Source organism: Camelina sativa, chromosome 7 (assembly GCF_000633955.1).
Source record: "Camelina sativa cultivar DH55 chromosome 7, Cs, whole genome shotgun sequence".
Taxonomy (NCBI): domain Eukaryota; kingdom Viridiplantae; phylum Streptophyta; class Magnoliopsida; order Brassicales; family Brassicaceae; genus Camelina; species Camelina sativa.
Genome location: NC_025691.1, coordinates 27,079,766 through 27,097,549, shown reverse-complemented (window position 1 = coordinate 27,097,549; position 17,784 = coordinate 27,079,766). Strand labels below are relative to the sequence as shown.

Here is a 17,784-nt window from a genome sequence, read left to right as displayed (position 1 = left end):
TTATAGAAAAGTAGATGTTATATTTATAAATGTAAACAAACCAATAAACTAATTGATCCGTGATTCAACCGGTCTGACCGATTGATCCAGTGACTCGAAAGCTTTCCGGTTCACCTTCCGGTCCGGTTTTAAAAACATTGCAGAGAAATTAGGTGTGTCAGCATTTTTTTGGTATAGATTTTTATTATACAAAATTTAAAACATATAAATTTTTCTATAGAAAAAAAATTAACAAATAGTAAAATAAATAATTGCAATTTTTTGCGGCGAAAAACGTAAATCCAGCAATTTGCAACCAAATATTTGTCTCCTTTTTAAGGAAAAAGAAAACGAAACCCAAACGAAACGAGAGAGGGAAGAAGCGAATCGTCAAGTGTTAAAGTGGTGGTGAGGGTATATCAAAACTGTTTGCTTTTTTTTGATCGTTTACCTCTATTTAAGATAGATATATAACTGATAGGTTTATGTATGATTCATCAAGCATGGGTTTTGGTAATTGATAGTTAAAGAGGCCTTTGCACACCAGTTGCTCGACGAATTGTCTAACTCAGATCTTCCTTTTCCACCCTTATTATGCAGCTAATTTGAATTGGCATAAACATGTATGAATTTGTGATCATACATACACCCTTCAGATTTTAAGAGTCAGTTCTTCTCTAGTTATGTGTGTATGGAATGAATCAGTGATAAAAGACTTATCCTTTTTACCTTACTTGATCAAAACTGTGCCTTTATATGCATTTTTTCAAATACTCTTCTTTTGAAATTTTTTGACTTATTTGTTGATGATGATCACTAGGAAGAAGTTGAGCATGGATCCTGAACATACAGAGGCTCTTTTAAAGTACGTCTTTGTTTTTTCGTTTTTTTTTTCTTAGCTCGTGTTGTGTCCGTATAACGATTCACTGTTGTTAGTATGTAAAACAGCCATTTGGAGAAGCAAAATGGATTGCTCACAGAAACTCATAAAACCATGACTCAAGAACTCCAAAAGCTTCAGGTTTGTTTTCAAGAAACTTAGTGAATTACATTTGAAAGTTCTCTTCGGAAACAATGACTTTGATGATGATGTGATTAAGAGAACTAGACAACTTCAGGTGGAAGAGGAGATGATGATGAGGAAATTATATGAGCTGATGTCTACACGTCGCCAAAATAACAAGGTTTGTATATATAAAGATTGCTGTTTTTTCTTCTTGAAGATGTTGGATTTGATTTAAGATTAATGTTGGTTTTCTTTTCAAGAAAATGGAGGAGACTCAAAATGTGTCACATGGTAAAGAAATAGTGGTAGTGGCAGAAGCTTCTGATACGACGTCTAGTACATCCAAGGCGTTAATCACATATGTGAGAAGAAGGAAAAAGACTCAAATGCCAACTCAATGAAGATTTTCAGTTCTTGTGTAAGTTAGTTTCTCTTTAGTGACATGTTAGTTCTACTTATTATCTATATGTGCGATGTTTTCTAGTTTTTACGATGGCTCTTATGCCTATATAGCGGGTAGTAGTCGTCTTCACCTTTGTTTATGCTTTTTAAATGCAGCTTAAGTTTTCTTCTTTTTTCGAGTGATGAATAAAACTGTTTATGAAAGGCCTGAAACTCTCTTGCACTTACTATGGAACAACATGCTCCACATGTACTGTATAATATAAGTTAAATGGCTCCCCACTCGCTATGGACACTTGCAATGTAAAATAAAGGGAGCTTGGAAAAAGAGTTAGGTTGTTACTAGAATAGGTTAGGTCTTAAGAGATTCAACTGGATCAGTGCCAGCGGCAGATCCAGAAAGAAATTTGATGTGGGGCACAAATTATTTAATAATTAATATATTAAATTTATATTATAAAATATTAAACAAATTTAATTTTCTATATTTTTGTATATTTAAAAACTATTTTAGTTGGTTTTATAATATATTCAATTGCACATTACATATATTTAAATGAAAATTATATCTAAACATTTATTATATAAGGATTTTGTGCAGTATATTAACCTTTTAAATAATCATTTCTTTGCAACTTTATTCTCTAACTCTAAAAAATGTACAAAAAAATTCAAAAAATCATAAATAATAATCAATATAATCTTTCGTAATCACGGTAAAATTTGTAAAATATTGATAAATAATATATCAAATCGAAGGTCCAACAATGAAGAGTCCAAATCTACATTTAAAATCTTAAAAACTAATATATAGAATTGTAGAAATGTTTAGAAGTTACATGCAAGAGTTATATTATGTATTATTTTTGAATTCATATGATTAATTTTAGTAAAAAATCCTTTATTTAGATAGATTTCAACAATATATATTATACTAATTAACTATTTAAATGTAAGTATAATTTAGAGTAGAAAAAAATATTAACATGTAAGTAAACATAACAAAAATAACATTGGTTGTAGGAAAAAAGGCAACAAAAAAAAGATGAAAGTCAGGATTGGAACTCCTCACCAAAAAAGATGCATGGGGCACCTAGGTAACAATTAAACTGTGTAACTAAACTAACCAAATGTATTAGATAATTTTTAACAAGTAGCATGGGGCACGTGCCCCACCCCATCACTACATAGATCCGCCCCTGATCAGTGCTCGAGCTACTATTCCCACGTAACAATCTTGCCTCCATGTTGAAATGTAGTCTTTAAATGGAGGATGGAGTGTGTGTGAAAAAGTTGGGGGTACATCCATTATTATTGTTCTTTTTTCCATTTAGGCAACTCCACAGCCATAGGCTTTTAAAAGTTAAATTTGATTGAAATAGCTGATCAACAGTAAGGGGCACTATTATAGCTGACCAAATAAAATAAAATATGAGGTTACTTATAATTGGATGATTTCACTTTTCCAACCCTTTCTCTCTGATCTGGACAACCATAAAAAAAAGTCTATGCTACCACTTGTAAGTGCAAATAATTTTGCAAGACGCAACAAACGTACCGAAGTTTAATAGTGTGCCTAATCGTCAAATACTATACAAGTCAAATAGGCAAACATACAAATATCACCTAATTAGAATTACACACTATCAAGATACCCATTGACGTGTTACCAAAATCTAGTCTTAGAGAAACTTCAAAACCTCTTTTGCAATCTATCTAAAGAAAAGACCCTTAAAACCTTAAACGTGAGTAGCTGTCTCAAATAATACCTACTTCAGTTTGAGATCCTATTTATACTTACATACATAGAATGACTTATTTTTTTGTATGAATGTTAAATTATATTCACCAAAAAACAGAGGTAAATCGAAAACTATTAGAAACATATTAGATGAGATGAGTTTGAAACCAGAACTGGAGACCATTCTCATAGCCAGGAACAGTCGACAAGGTGAGCAGCCGATTAAGGACATTCTTGTCAATGAAGCGGAAGAGACTGTAGGGTGGAGTTGGAGCTTCACCATGTCGTCTAGCATTCCGTTCCCGCCAAATGCTGTGTAGCAAGGTTTGGAAGACATAATAGAGAATAAACCGGTGGAGCCGAGGGGTGGAGGAGTCAAGAAGCAGAGTGGCCAACTGATCCCAATGTGTGGTGTACTTGATGCCTAGCATAGCACTAGTCAAGGTAGACCAAACTTGAGAGTAGTAGGATCAAGAAAATAAAAGGTGCTTCCATGTTTTCTGATGGCCTTGTCAGAGAACACAGTCGCCATTTGCATCAGCATTCCATTGAACTAGTTTATCACCCGTTGAGAGTCTGTTATGAAAAGCAAGCCAAGTGACAAAGGAGTGTGGTGTTGTCGAACTAGGTGCCAGATATCTGATGTTGAGAACTTGGACTTGTAAGAGCCATTCTTATGTTGCCAAAGAGATCGATCACACCCTAGGGGCTGCACTGAAAGACGGAGAGAGTGCAGCTCATCCTCGAGAAGGAGGGTGGTAGAATGATTTATTACCACTGTCTTTTTTTTTTTATATATATATATATATATATATATATATATATATTACCACACTTTATAGATAAACGAAAACTGTCCCAGAAATATCAATCAACCCGGACTCTAAACCAAAACTGTACTAAAGAAAGACTTACTAAATAAAATGACCATTGATATCGTGAAAAGCTCTTTCAACACTTCTAGTAGCTAGTCGTCACATTTTGCTACGTGTAAACTAATATATAACTTTCTTCTCTCTCACTCTATCTATATATCTATATATCTTTCTCTACAAATATTTAGGAAGAGAGGATTCATAAAACAACATAAAAGTATATATTAAAGTACCATTTTAGATAAGCGAGAAAAAAAAAAAAAAAAAGCTAGCCATGGAGAAGTATGAGATGGTGAAGGATTTGGGATTTGGTAATTTCGGATTGGCTCGGCTTATGCGTAATAAGCAAACCAACGAGCTTGTGGCTGTCAAATTCATCGATCGAGGCTATACGGTCCATTTCATTTTTTTCTTCTTCTTTCTTTTGTATTTTTCGTTATTTTTCATACTAAGAATCTCATCTTAATTATTACCCAAACTGATGCTTTGATACAGATAGATGAGAACGTTGCAAGAGAAATAATTAATCATAGGTCTCTTAGTCATCCCAATATTGTTCGGTTTAAAGAGGTAAGTTTTTTTTTATTTTTATTTTTCTTTTTCTGTCAACGAAGTAAATATTTGTTTTGTTAAGAAATAAACGTACGTCGTGTTTGATTTTGAATTTGGATACTCCCACAACAGCACAACTCCACAAGTTGTTTCTAACTTCGTGCAAAGATATGGACATATATATATAGTCCCATGATCTATTCGACATGTTCCATATTCAATCCATAATTTGATGTTGATAAGAGAGAAAAAAAAAACTTAAAAATTTGTTGTTGTTGATTTTAGGTTGTTCTAACTCCTACACATCTTGGGATTGTAATGGAGTATGCAGCTGGAGGAGAACTGTTTGAACGGATATCTACCGCGGGTCGATTTAGCGAAGCGGAGGTTTGGAAATTCTTTTTTTTGTCGATAATATACATTTTACCGATTATCAAAAAAGAATAAAAAAACATGCATTTTACTTTTTACTCACCACATATAAAAAAATCGCCAAATATTGTTTTTTTAAAAACTTTTAATTTAATTAATTGATCTACTTGCAGGCGAGATATTTTTTTCAACAACTCATTTGCGGAGTGCATTACTTACATACAATGGTAAAATTATTTAGATATAGACCAAATTGTATATATAGAGAATAGTTTGCGTTATTATGTTTTACTAATGAAACAAATGAATTTTGCAGCAAATATGCCATAGAGATCTGAAATTAGAAAATACATTGCTTGATGGAAGCCCAGCACCACGTTTGAAAATTTGTGATTTTGGCTACTCTAAGGTTTTTTTTTAAATGAGTAATTTTTTTTATTTCTGTTTATGTTAGTTAAAGTTTGTATACTAATTTTCGGAATGTATAATAATTCCTAAAAATTTGTACAGTCTTCAGTTCTTCATTCCAACCCAAAATCAACGGTGGGAACTCCGGCATATATAGCACCGGAGGTTTTTTGTCGATCAGAATACGACGGAAAGGTAAATAATTATACTATTATTATTTTTCATACAGGATAAGTTTCAGTAGTAATGAAGATATTTTTGTTTTTTTGTTGCCTTCAATAATGAAGATATTTACAAGTTTGAATTCCACTTTCAATAGTTTTTTTTAGGTGGACATTCCACTTTCAATAGTTTATAAAACCATAATTTCATGGAAAAAGAGTAGTACACGACAAAAAAACTTTTGCTTCATAATATCTCACTCATGACATGTGTTACCAATCTTCTATAGTAATAGTATACGTTATATCGACTTTTATCTAATAGTTATTCAAAAATTTAAATGGCCACTTTCAAATAATTAACGTCATCAACATCATTAGTCAACTTAATATTTGTTCTCGGAAATAACATGCATAAATTTCGTGGCGTTACATTTTATATTCATCAAATTACTTTGCTAAGACACTTGTCCATTCCGACTATATGATCTGTGAACTAAACTTAAAAAAAAAAAACACTTATTTCAATCTGTTTTACAGTCAGTTGATGTGTGGTCTTGTGGAGTGGCACTCTATGTTATGTTGGTAGGAGCTTACCCTTTCGAAGACCGTAAAGACCCTCGCAATATTCGAAAAACTGTTCAGGTATAAATCTTTTATTTTAAAAATGAAAATAAACGGAAGTACTATAATTCGTATACTAATCGTACATACAACATTTTTGTGGTTTGATTTTACAGAAAATAATGGCTGTAAAGTACAAGATTCCAGGATATGTTCACATATCTGAAGACTGCAGAAACTTGTTAGCTCGTATATTTGTTGCCAGTCCATTACATGTAAGTATATAATATATTAAACTATATAAGTTTAATAATTTCGACCTATTCTTGTTAAAATTTTGTTGGTTAATTTGTAACTATTACAGAGAAGTACGTTAAAAGAGATCAAGAGTCATGCATGGTTCCTAAAGAATTTGCCAAGAGAACTTAAGGAGTCAGCACAAGCAATCTATTACCAGAGGAATGGTAATCTTATCAACTTTTCTCCTCAAAGAGTAGAGGAGATTATGAAGATAGTTGGTGAGGCAAGAACCATACCAAACCTTTCTCGCCCGCTTGGAACAAATGAAAAAGATGGCGAAGAAGAAGAAGAAGAAGAAGAAGAGGAATATTTGGATGCTAATGATGAAGAATGTTATTATGAGTACACTTTAGGAGAGAAATCTTCGAAATAGAAGCATTGACGTTATAAAATATGTTACATGTTGTCAGATTATGAACTTGTTGTAATTTTATATTTGAATATCGTTTTTCTTATCTCTTCTTTTTGTTTTATTATTCAGTTTCTGAATATTTGGATTTAGTAATTAAACACATTACATCTGTTTTTTTCTTTCTAATTATATTTCTTCGACTCCATTTAAATATTCTGTTAATTTAAGTTGGTATTAAATATTAATTGTCAAATTTATAATTTTTAAATCTTAGTTTTTGGTTTGCAAACGATAAATTTATACACATTAGACGTAACAAGCTAATTTAAATTTATAATATGAATATCTCTAACAAAAATATCAGAGTGGCGCAGCGGAAGCGTGGTGGGCCCAGGATCGAAACCTGGCTCTGATATAATCATAATTTTTTCTTTCCGAATTTACTTTTACGTCTGTTAAAACATGGGTCGGACCAGACCCAAACTACTATTACATTTCGTAATTTTATGCTTCTATTGACAATTGGGCCGTACAATCTCAAATTACTAGTGTTTGCTATCCAAGTATCCCTTATTTAATCATCAATCTACGTACATGCTTAAGATCTAGCAAAGTATAATCAGTTCTCATTTCTCAATACATTTTTGTTATTAAAAAACAGGCTAAACATACCAACCTGTGACTCTAGTTTTTGCACCAATTACAACAATATAGGCCAATCCACTAATTTTTATTTGATTTCTGTTGGAACTTATTAGAACTAGAGTTTAACCCAAAGTATGATAATATTATGGATCACAAAATGATAATCCTTAACAGAAACTTCTCTTCAAAATTTTAGTATCAACCAATACAAAGAGACAACGGCCATGATCAGCCTCCATTACAAAGATTTCATGGTACATATATTTTATTCTTCATACGTTAAGGTAATGAGCCTCAATTACAAAGGCTGGCCAGTGATCCACCTTTGGAACATGATAGAGGTCTCGTTTGGTAGATACTCTGCCGTGTGTCCACCTCCCTATAATCAAAAATGTCAAGCAATTAAAAGTGCACTTTTAAATTGTAATGCTATGAAAAATAAATGTTAAATCGAAACAAGAAGACTTGCTTTAACAGTAGCAAATGTCATCTTATTGGAATAAGTTCTGGTGTATCTGNAAAAAAAAAAAAAAAAAAATCAACAATGGTATTATGATAAGCTTGTGATGACGAGAAAATGAAAAACAAACAAGAGAAACACACTTTAACAAAAAAAAAACAAGAGAAACACATATATTACCCAGCGATTTGATTTTTTATCATCCAAGGCCTCCAATCGTCAACGATGGAGTAATTTAGAGATTTTATCCATGCCTGAGTTGCAAGGAAAGGCATCGTTATGTCATGATCGCCACTGTTCACCATAAATCACACAAGTTTATTTCAGACTTATATCAAATAAAAACTACTTATAATTTGATTTGGTTTCAGCTAAGTTTGATGCAAATTCAGTTTGTGTTTTTTTTTTTTTCTCGCAGAGGTAGACCGTTAATTACTTGATAAAGGCACATCCCCATGAATCCTACCTATAAACCTAAAAAATATAAATATTTTTCATAAAATTGGTTTTGTTTGGTTCAAATACACCAAAAACCGGTTTCGATCTTCATTTTTTTTTTCTTTTTCTTGAAACAGTAAAACCAATAATTTTGTAATGCAAAATTTTGGTTTCATTTAATTTCTGGCTATGTAATTTTTGCCCACCTACCCTAGTACAGATGTATAGGGAAATGAAAAGTACATTAAACTCTAACGTTCTAACCTGAAGATAAGAGATCGGTAGCCATGAATGCTGCTATCCATATGGTATGGTATGCTATTTTTAATGTCGAGACTGTATGGAATATTCCTACCATTATCCCTTATCCATTCTCCTATACTCCCCTGCAATAATTTTACGTTCAATATGTTTTCTCTAAAGTTTCACGCTTTATATCAAGTTATATCAAAAATGTCATTATTTACCTTCTTAACATGAAGAGCTTTGCGAACGCTCTCATTGTTGGCCCAACATTCAACGAGATGATACGGATAGTACTGCAAACGCAACCTTGTAAATATCTATCGAAATAAGGATATGACTACTCACAATATTTGATTATCTCTGTCAGCTTTCTCTAAGTTATTATTTTGGAGCAAATAAGAGCAGAAACATTATTAAATCAGATGAGATATAATGTATTACTTACGTAGCAATCAAGAGATATATGTTGTGTATTTGTGTCATCGCAATCTGGTATTAACGTATGATGGCTATTTATTTTGTCAGTACACTATAACCAAACCAAAGAGAAAAATTTGAATTAGTGAAACTAATTACCAAGCAAAAGAAGAAAAAAAACATCTACCAGGGTTTCATAGCGTGTACCTTACGGTATTCTTCTACAAGTTTTAAACATTATGTGTTACGTGGATCCACATTGAAATAATTTCCTTTGCAAAATCTCTTAAGTGACTGTAAGAAATAATGTTTCAAATTTGGTAAAGTTAAATTCGGCTCGTAAAAAAACAGAAATACTGAAAAGACTAAAACTCTCTAGTGACAAAATAACAAATTAAGCATGGTATATATTTCATTACAGTGTAGAGTTCATCAGAGATTAGTGACATCCCATGAGCAAATGGAACACGATAGTTTTGTTCAATTTCGATATGCGTTATCGGGTTTCCTAGCACATAACCCTGTTTTTGGCATCAAAACATTAAGTGTTCGAGAAGCTATGGAAATATCATAAGAAGCAATTATCAAATATCTGTGACCTGTAGATTTATAGGAGGGTTGCAACATATATAATTCCCTGCATCACATTATCTAAATTATTAAAACGTGAGAGATCTAATCAATTAAATAAGTGTATTGGGATTGATTAATATGACAAGATATCATATATACCTTTTGAGATTGCTTGAACGAGGGCCGGAACAATCATACCTGAATAAGAATCTCCAACAACGTAAACAGGATTGGAGGAAAACTGTGGATGCTTTCTTAGCCACTGCAAAACAATAAGCTCTTGATGTTATATGAGCTAACCACTCAAAGAATACCAATAAACACCTAGGTCGTCTTATTCTCGGTATAAATATAAAATTAGAACGTCTTAACTTAAATGAGACGGGATGGTTTCAACAAGTTGGCAAACCGGTATGGTTAAGCCTACATCTTGCCGAGAAAGATTTCTCGAAATCCATAATTATCAACATACACATGAGCTTAAAGACACAAAGACCAACGGTATAAAAAAGACAATTGTTTCTGTCTTATAACCTTTTGGAGAAACTCATGGATCCTCTTGACTTCATTTGTGTCACTAGTTTTTCCAATTGGAGTTCTTGAGTAGGAGAAGCCAGATCCAACAGGCTGATCCAAGAATATTATGTTTGCCGTCTGAGAATATGATTCAAAACTTTAAAAGATCAAGAATATACAATTAGGTTTGTGACACAAAATCTGAACGTACTTCATACTACCTTTGTCCATGAATATGTCGTTGAGACCAAGGAAGGAACACTTCCATTGTAAACCTCGGACTTCAAAGCCAACGGTCCTAATTTCTTCCCACTTTAAACAAGTCCTTAATAATAATGCTTAGCCAAAGAAGAAATATTAGATTTACCGTTCTCAAATAAAAGGCCACTAAGACAAGAGCATCCAGGTCCTCCATTTAACCATATAAGAAGAGGATCTTCTTTTGGGTTCTTCTCAGATTTGATGAAATAGTAGAAAAGTTGCACATTCTCTTCCTTATCCATGCCAATGTACCTTCATTCATAAGAATGTCTAGTTACTAACTCCAAACTCACAATACATAATTGCATTGGTAAAATAAGAAGAGCCATTTTTACAAACCCGGTTTCGAGTTCAAATGGAAGAGGGCCTTCAAAACCAGGAAGAAACTTGACGACAGAGCCAGAATCAACATGATGACTCAAGAAAAGTAGAACAAGAAGCAGAAACTGTAGTGTCATACTCATTCTTTATCCGTTTCTAATGATCGAGTACTATATAGGGAAAGATAAAGTAGCTAGCGTTTCGCTAATTCAGTAGTTGCCTGACGTTGAGTAGGATCTCTTCGTATCGATAAAATATTCGAGTTGGTTCCAAAAATATTGTTTTTTAGTGCAGAAAGATTAAAGAAATTTAAAATTATTTAGCTTTGCGTGCCACAACTAGGGACCATCAAGCTCATCCAGAATGTATTTAATGTACAATCAATATATTAGATGTTTTAATTTTATTTTCTTTATCATTTTATTATTTTGAAAACAAAAATGCAGAATTTATGTTTATAATATTATGACCAATGGCATTTTGTGGTCATTCTACTATTATTCAGAATATTTAAAATAATTGTTAAACTATGGTTTCTTTAATTTTATTCTCTTAGGAAATTTTATAAAATTATTTTTTTGAATATAAGAAACTTTTTTTTTTAGTCAGGAAATTTTATAAAATTAGACAGAGGGAGTTTTACATTTTCTACAACAATTTAAGATCGTCGACAATGGGTTTGAGTTTAATAGGACTTGAGTTTAATTGATTCATTAACAGATATTTCTAAACACCAAGCCGTACATGTCTATAGTTTTTGTACTCACAACATATATAGGCCAATCCATTAGTTTTTAATTGATGTATGTTATAAAAAATACCATAAAACTTAATAGGACTTGGGCATAACTCACAAAAAGAGATTCATTAGCAGATATTTTCTCTTCAAACTTATTAAGTATAACGCGGTGACTGACAAAACCAATGCAAGGAGAGACAAAGGCTGACAAATGCCATGAGCCTCCAAATACAAATATTTCATGGTACACATACATATTCTTCATATGTCAAGGCAATGCGCCTCTATTACAAAGATTGGCCGCTGATCCACCTTTCGAACATGATAGATGTTTCGTTTGGTAGATACTCTGCCGTGTGTCCACCTCCCTATATAGTTAAAATGCTAATTAAAATTAATAAAAACTTTTATTGTAATACAAATGACAGTAAAACTTTTTAAGGTGAAACAAGAAAACTTGCTTTGATAGTAGCAAATGTCATCTCATTGGAATAAGTTCTCGTGTATCTGTCATGAAAAAAGCCAAGAATGATTTGTAAGCGAGTTTGAAAAGAAAATGAATAAACAAGAGAAACCTACAACACTAATACACATATATATTTTACCCCGCGATTTGATCTTTTATCATCCAAGGCCTCCAGTCATGAACGATTGAGTAATTTCGAGATTTTATCCAGGCTTGAGTTGCTTGGAAAGGCATCGTAATGTCATGGTCTCCACTGTTCACCATAAACCGCAAAAAAGAAAAAGAAAAATAAAAACTCCTTAATCTTCTAGGCAATCTAGTTTAGGCTTTTGTTTTCAGTTTAGTTTAATCATCCTTGGTTTTATAAAATCTATAACCATATAAATTATTTGTAATTTGGATTGTTTGATGCAAATTCGGTTTAGTTAGATCATTTCCAACTCATCTCCATTTCCATCTTTATAATGGAGTTTGGAGTCAATTTTGCTCCAACGCTCAATCTGCACAAATGGTAACCTTAGGGATGAGGGACTTTCAGGATGTTATTTGATACTGCTCTTTGATGGATATGAAAGTTCATGGCCCGCTCTTTACTAGGAGTAATAAACGGATTTTCGGTCTTATTTGAAAGACTCTTGATCGAGTTCTGCAGAATGTGGAATGGCCAATGCGATACCCACGTTCTTATTATATGATGGAGTCAGGAGGATGCTCTGATCATCTCCGTTAAAAAATTTACTTGGCATCAGAAATACAGAAACCAAAAGGACCTTTCAAAATTACAAACCTTATGGCGTATCATTATGAGTTTACTCCCACGTTGGGAAATTTTTGGCAAGCCACTCTATGTCATCTTTGCACCGTTTATAGGAGTGCTTGGTGGATTGTTAGAGCTGAAAGACTGATGCCCGAGAGATGAAAGGTTATCTCCCAATCTCTGATGTAATGTGCTATATCGACCAAGCGTCTAACGACTGAGCTCGTTAAGGACTATCATAATGAGGGAGTGTCATCCCGTTGTGCTATGAAGATTGACATCTCTATAGCTTTTGATTTTCTTCAGTGGTCGTTTTTGTTGAATGTGTTAAAAGCGTTGAACCTCCCTAAGCGCTTTATCCAGCGGATCACTTTATGCATCACACCAACTTCTTTTTCAGTTCAAGTAAATGGAGAGTTGGCTGGGTTTTTTCGCAGTGAAAGGAGCCTTCGACAAGGCTGCTCACTCTCTCCGTACCTCTTTTTGGTCTGTATGAATATCCTATCTACTCTTCTTGATAGGACAGTGGAGTCGCGAGTCATTGGCTATCACCCATGGTGTAGAGCAACGAAACTAACTCACCTATGTTTTTTTGATTACATCATGGTTTTTTCTGATGGTAAACTCTCCTTGTTGGAAGGCATTTTAGAGGTCTTTAAAGAGTTTATGGCTGTTTCAGGCCTCAGTATCAGCCTGGAGAAATCAACTATTTTTTTGTAAGGAGTATCTGGCTTCACTTGCGACTCTCTATTAGCACAATTTCCTTTGATTGTGGGTCTTTGCCTGTGCGTTATTTGGGGCTGCTTCTACTCACTAAGATGATGACTCCTGCTTATTGTATCCCTTTGATTGAAAAATTAGACAACGAATAAGCCCTTGGAAGCATCACTTCTTATCATTCGCAGGACGTTTCCAACTTCTCCAATCTGTCATTGCCAGCCTCACCAATTCTGAATTTCAGCTTTTCGTTTACTTAGTGCATGTGTTCAGGAAATCGAGAGAATATATGCTGCTTTTCTCTTGTCTGGGCCTAAACTCAATGCTAGGTCTGGGCATTCGGTTAACCATTCGGTTTCGGTTCGGTTGTATTCGGTTTCGGTTATTTTGGATATAGTAATATAATAACCATTTGGATATTTTTAAAATTTCGGTTCGGTTCGGTTCGGTTTCTTTCGGTTCGGTTTCGGTTTGGTTATTTAAATAAATAACCATAACTAACATAAATTATATTAACATTAACCAAATAAACCAAATATAACCAAAACTAACCGAATATAACCAAAATTAACCAAATATATAATAACAAAAATACAAAAAAGGGAAAAATATTGATTCAATTTTACAAAATAGTATTTAACTTTGTAAATTCAAAATAATAACATTTACATATATTGATTATTTAAAATATTTAATTGTTTTGAATCTAGAAATAATTTATATTTTAAGTTTATTTTATGTTTTGCATAATATTAAGTATATAATATTTGATATCTTCTAGGTTTTCGGATATTTCGGTTAACCATTTAATTGTCGGTTCGGTTCGGTTCGGTTTCGGTTAGTTTGGATATAGATTTTTACTAACCATTCGGGTATTTGAAGAATTTCGGTTCGGTTCGGTTTGGTTTTTTTCGGTTCGGTTTCGGTCAGTTATTTGGTTATCGGTTATTTTGCCCAGCCCTACTCAATGCAAAGAAAAATAAGGTGACTTGGCTGCTTACCTAGGAATGAAGGCGGCTGAGGCTTAAAATTGCTTGTTGAAGTGAATAAAGTGAGCTGCTTTAAGCTGATTTGGCGCTTAGTTTCAGCACTAATTCACTATGGGTAAATTGGATCTAAATGGAGCTGCTTCGATCTGCTTCTTTTTGATCGATTAAAGATAACACCACTAAGGGGTCTTGGATGTGGAAGAAGCTCATAAAATACAGATCACATGCAAATGATTATCACTCTATGGAGATTATAAGTGGTTTACAAATTTCCTTCTGGTATGATTAATGGTGTCCTCTAGGTCGGCTATATAGGATCCTTGGAGGGAGAGGTTTCATTGACTTTGGTGTGCCATCATATGCCACTATGGCCTCAATTCTCTCTTTACATCGCAGTCGTCATCATAAACTTGACATTCTAAACAAAGTGGAATTGGAGATCCACAAAATCAGAAACAAAAGACAATGTTTGGAGACAGACATTGCATTGTGGAGGCAATCGACCATGACATATGCTTCTTTTCCTCATAAACGTGGCTGCAGATTCGTCAACCAGGTCCAACCGTAAGCTGATACAAAGGGTGTTTGGTTTTTTTGAATCAGTTACCAAGTACTCTTTATGTTATGGTTGGCTGCGAAGAACAGACTTACAACTGGTGACCATATGCTAACATGGAACATGGGCGTTGATCTATTCTGTTTTTTTTTTGTGAAGAGCCCATGGAGACGCTTGAGCATTTATTCTTCGCTTGTTCTTACTCCTCTCAGATTTGGGCACGTTAGCCCGCAAGCTTTTTGGCAGCCACTATGCTACTCGGTTTGTACAGGTTCTATCTCTTCTATCTTTCTCAACGATTACAGGGACGACCAGCTTTTTACTCAAGCTTCTCTTCCAAGCAACTGTCCACACTATTTGGATCGAGAGGAATCATCGCAGGCATGGAGACCCTCCACGTCCGCCGATTAAGCTCACTCAGATTATTGACCGGTCAATTCGTAACAAGCTCTTCTCTGTTTAGCTTACTAATCTTGCTAAGTTCAGAGATGGTCTGCAAGCTTGGCTTTCAACATGGTTTTAAGGGTTTAATTTTTTAGCTATATCAAATTTCTTTTGGAAAAAGCTATATATAATATACCAAAAACTTTTATTTTGGTTGAATATACTTTTATATTCATTCAAAAAAAAAAAATGGAACAAGATTAGTTGTTGAAAAGTAATGTTAACTCAAAAGTCAAACCTATAGTCAAAAAAAAAAAAAAAAACTCAAACCTATAAATGAGAGATCGGTATCCTCTGATGCTGTTATTAGCATGATATGGTACACTGCTTATAATATCATTATCGTATGGAATTGTCCAATTACACCGGTTCCATTGTCCTTTTGTCCCCTGTTATTATCGATAAGCCAATTATTTAGATTTCAAAAAACTTTATTTATGTCCTCAAATTTCGTTAGTGATCCTAAACCAAACTTAGCATAATACCTTGGTAACATGAAGCGCTTCGCGAACTCTCTCGTCGTTGGCCCAACATTCAATGAGAAAATACAAATAATACTGCAAAAGCAACAATTTTGTCAAACTATTTATCAAAATGAGAATTTGTCCACTTGTCCACAAATAATTTTACACATGGATTCATCCCTTTTTATTAGTTTCTTAGTCTTTTTTGTTTATAACTAAGACATTGTAGAGCTGAGCCGTATACTGTGATTAAACTTAACTACAAAATCTGTCAAAAGGTTTCATCATACATGCTGCGTAAATTTGTCTCTTTTTTTTTTTTTTTGGTCAAACAAGATTTTCATTCAAATTAAAACCTCAAAAAGGACAGTTCATACAACTTGAAGCAAAAACAATACAACGGGAAAAGAAAAGTTAAGGGCTCCATGAATTTTCCAAGGTGATGCTCAACTTTGAAAGGCTTGCAATCTTTGAGAAAACTGTTGGGGCCAAGGAGGATTCGAACATGAAGACAGGCTTCTCGACATCCTCGACCAAAAAATGGTCATAAACGGCTCGCGCAAGAAATGCATAAGAGCTTTTGAAAAAGTGTTCCACTGATGGGACACAAGTAGGGTTCCTCGCCATCAAGAGAAGGTTCACAAGCATTGGATCAAAGTCCCTCATACTTTCACGAGCAAAACTCAAGGCTCTAGATGAAGCTACGACCGGGAAACGCAAATAATGAATGTAAAACTATAACAAAGCAGGTGGGTCCTCCCTCACATGAAACCAAAAGCCATGGAGGTTAAGGACTTCCACATAAAGCTTGTAGTCAGCTTGACATTGAGATAAGAGATCTGACCCGAGCTTCAGAGCTTTGGACGAGTGGTTAGACAAGGGGCTGGAGGGTTCAAGTGGGGCGTGATACAATGTTTCCATCTGAACTTGACAAAAGTATCTATCTAGCCATCCTAGAAGGTCTTTTGCTATGCTACCGTGGTGTTTTGCACCAGTCAAAACAGAGACAAGAAGGCCTAAAGGGATTGAGGTAAATAGAATTTTCAGCAATCTAAGACACATTAAGATCAGAGATGTATCAGCTAGGGGGAAGAGGTGGTTGAATTCGTCATATGGGGTTAATGGGGAGTGGTAAACGAACAGATTTCTAAAGCCCCCATTACAGACCCAACAAGAGCGATTCAGACTAGACCTAGTTACAAGTGGTAAACAAACAGATTTCTAAAGCCCCCATTACAGACCCAACAAGAGCGATTCAGACTAGACCTAGTTACAAGTTGACACTGAAGCAGTGGAGCTATTGGTAATATGTATGCTAAAGGATCAGGGAGAGCAAGCAATAGCGGTAAACCGATTGGCAAGGCAAAAACATTATCAACGAGCAGCATTGCAAACTTCCATACCAAGCTCTTTAATTGACCTTGACACAAAGAAGATTCAAACACAATCGAAATATCTTGACCAAGCAGGATACAAAGACATTAAATTATTTGGGCTTGCTATGAAAATAAAGCTAGTGGGTCTAAGGCGGTTCCAGGTCAGGGATGACTTATAGTTTAAACACCGTAAACTATCTTCCAGGGTTTGAGAATGAGAGTGGAGAAAATGACCTGGGACAAAGAGTTATCGAGAGAGAAGCAGAGGTCACCAAGAAGGAGGGTTTCTTTGTCAAACGGTTCACCGGTGCCAGCGTCAAAGCAGAGCTTCCGTCCAACTGCACCCAAGCAAAGCACTTGGTGAGAGGATCTGGATCCATGGAGCGGTAAGATGTTAAATTTGACAGCTTAATGGGGCGGTGAAACGGACAAAAACCGGGCCTAGAGGGACACTGATGGATCTCGCGAACAGGGACAAGGGGGTGGGAACTCGATTTGATAGATTCACCGAGGGGAGGAACCAGATGCGGAGCCGGAGAAGGTGATTGAAGCTGTCGCAAAGGCGGAGATGAGATCTGAAAACTCAAAGGACCACCGATAGAACTGAGACTAGAAGCGAGTAGACTACAAGGGAAGATGAGGCCGTGGAGATGAAAAAACCAAGACCCAGCGATGCCGATCAGGCTC

The 17,784-nt window shown here is 34.5% G+C and overlaps 3 protein-coding genes, 1 long non-coding RNA gene and 1 pseudogene across 6 annotated transcripts in view; 2 read left to right on the top strand and 3 right to left on the bottom strand.

Annotated features, from left to right (window-relative positions):
* Nucleotides 285-1,556, top strand: LOC104702835. Its single transcript, XM_019228198.1, has 5 exons — nucleotides 285-387; nucleotides 800-844; nucleotides 928-1,000; nucleotides 1,098-1,163; nucleotides 1,246-1,556. The coding sequence occupies exons 2-5, from the start codon at nucleotides 813-815 to the stop codon at nucleotides 1,384-1,386; spliced, it is 312 nt and encodes a 103-aa protein (XP_019083743.1). The 5' UTR covers nucleotides 285-387; nucleotides 800-812; the 3' UTR covers nucleotides 1,387-1,556.
* Nucleotides 4,124-6,898, top strand: LOC104702833 (serine/threonine-protein kinase SRK2J-like). The gene is made up of 9 exons (XM_010418753.2): nucleotides 4,124-4,397; nucleotides 4,499-4,573; nucleotides 4,841-4,942; nucleotides 5,101-5,154; nucleotides 5,244-5,336; nucleotides 5,438-5,530; nucleotides 6,037-6,141; nucleotides 6,237-6,335; nucleotides 6,425-6,898. Exons 1-9 carry the CDS (start codon nucleotides 4,278-4,280, stop codon nucleotides 6,731-6,733), a joined length of 1,050 nt encoding a protein of 349 aa, XP_010417055.1. The 5' UTR covers nucleotides 4,124-4,277; the 3' UTR covers nucleotides 6,734-6,898.
* LOC104702831 lies at nucleotides 7,519-10,844 on the bottom strand (annotated as a pseudogene).
* Nucleotides 11,540-17,784, bottom strand: part of LOC104704979 (serine carboxypeptidase-like 10) — a 7,969-nt gene continuing 1,724 nt past the window's right edge. Inside the window, exons 2-6 of one of the 3 annotated variants that reach the window (XM_019228196.1) lie at nucleotides 15,743-15,788; nucleotides 15,528-15,646; nucleotides 11,934-12,047; nucleotides 11,790-11,835; nucleotides 11,540-11,696 (exon numbers count right to left, since the gene is read on the bottom strand). In XM_019228196.1, coding sequence (XP_019083741.1) covers nucleotides 11,616-11,696; nucleotides 11,790-11,835; nucleotides 11,934-12,047; nucleotides 15,528-15,646; nucleotides 15,743-15,788 — 406 coding nt within the window. In that variant the 3' untranslated portion in view covers nucleotides 11,540-11,615. Of the gene's footprint in view, nucleotides 11,697-11,789; nucleotides 11,836-11,933; nucleotides 12,048-14,565; nucleotides 15,647-15,742; nucleotides 15,815-17,784 lie in introns of those variants that run through there. The other 2 variants (XM_019228193.1, XM_019228194.1) reach the window with 2 other exon arrangements.
* Nucleotides 16,030-17,778, bottom strand: LOC109125711. Its single transcript, XR_002032906.1, has 2 exons — nucleotides 16,988-17,778; nucleotides 16,030-16,913 (listed from the first exon to the last, which is right to left on the bottom strand). It is a non-coding gene; the product is annotated as an uncharacterized LOC109125711 (long non-coding RNA).

Bases quoted from the DNA above. Each gene is read 5' to 3' on its own strand.
- LOC104702835 (XM_019228198.1), top strand. From the start codon at position 813: ATGGATCCTGAACATACAGAGGCTCTTTTAAA. The intron at 1,001-1,097 runs GTTTGTTTTCAA...AGACAACTTCAG, and splicing joins AAGAACTCCAAAAGCTTCAG to GTGGAAGAGGAGATGATGAT. The intron at 1,164-1,245 runs GTTTGTATATAT...TTTCTTTTCAAG, and splicing joins CACGTCGCCAAAATAACAAG to AAAATGGAGGAGACTCAAAA.
- LOC104702833 (XM_010418753.2), top strand. From the start codon at position 4,278: ATGGAGAAGTATGAGATGGTGAAGGATTTGGGATTTGGTAATTTCGGA. The intron at 4,943-5,100 runs GTTTGGAAATTC...ATCTACTTGCAG, and splicing joins GTCGATTTAGCGAAGCGGAG to GCGAGATATTTTTTTCAACA. The intron at 5,155-5,243 runs GTAAAATTATTT...TGAATTTTGCAG, and splicing joins TGCATTACTTACATACAATG to CAAATATGCCATAGAGATCT.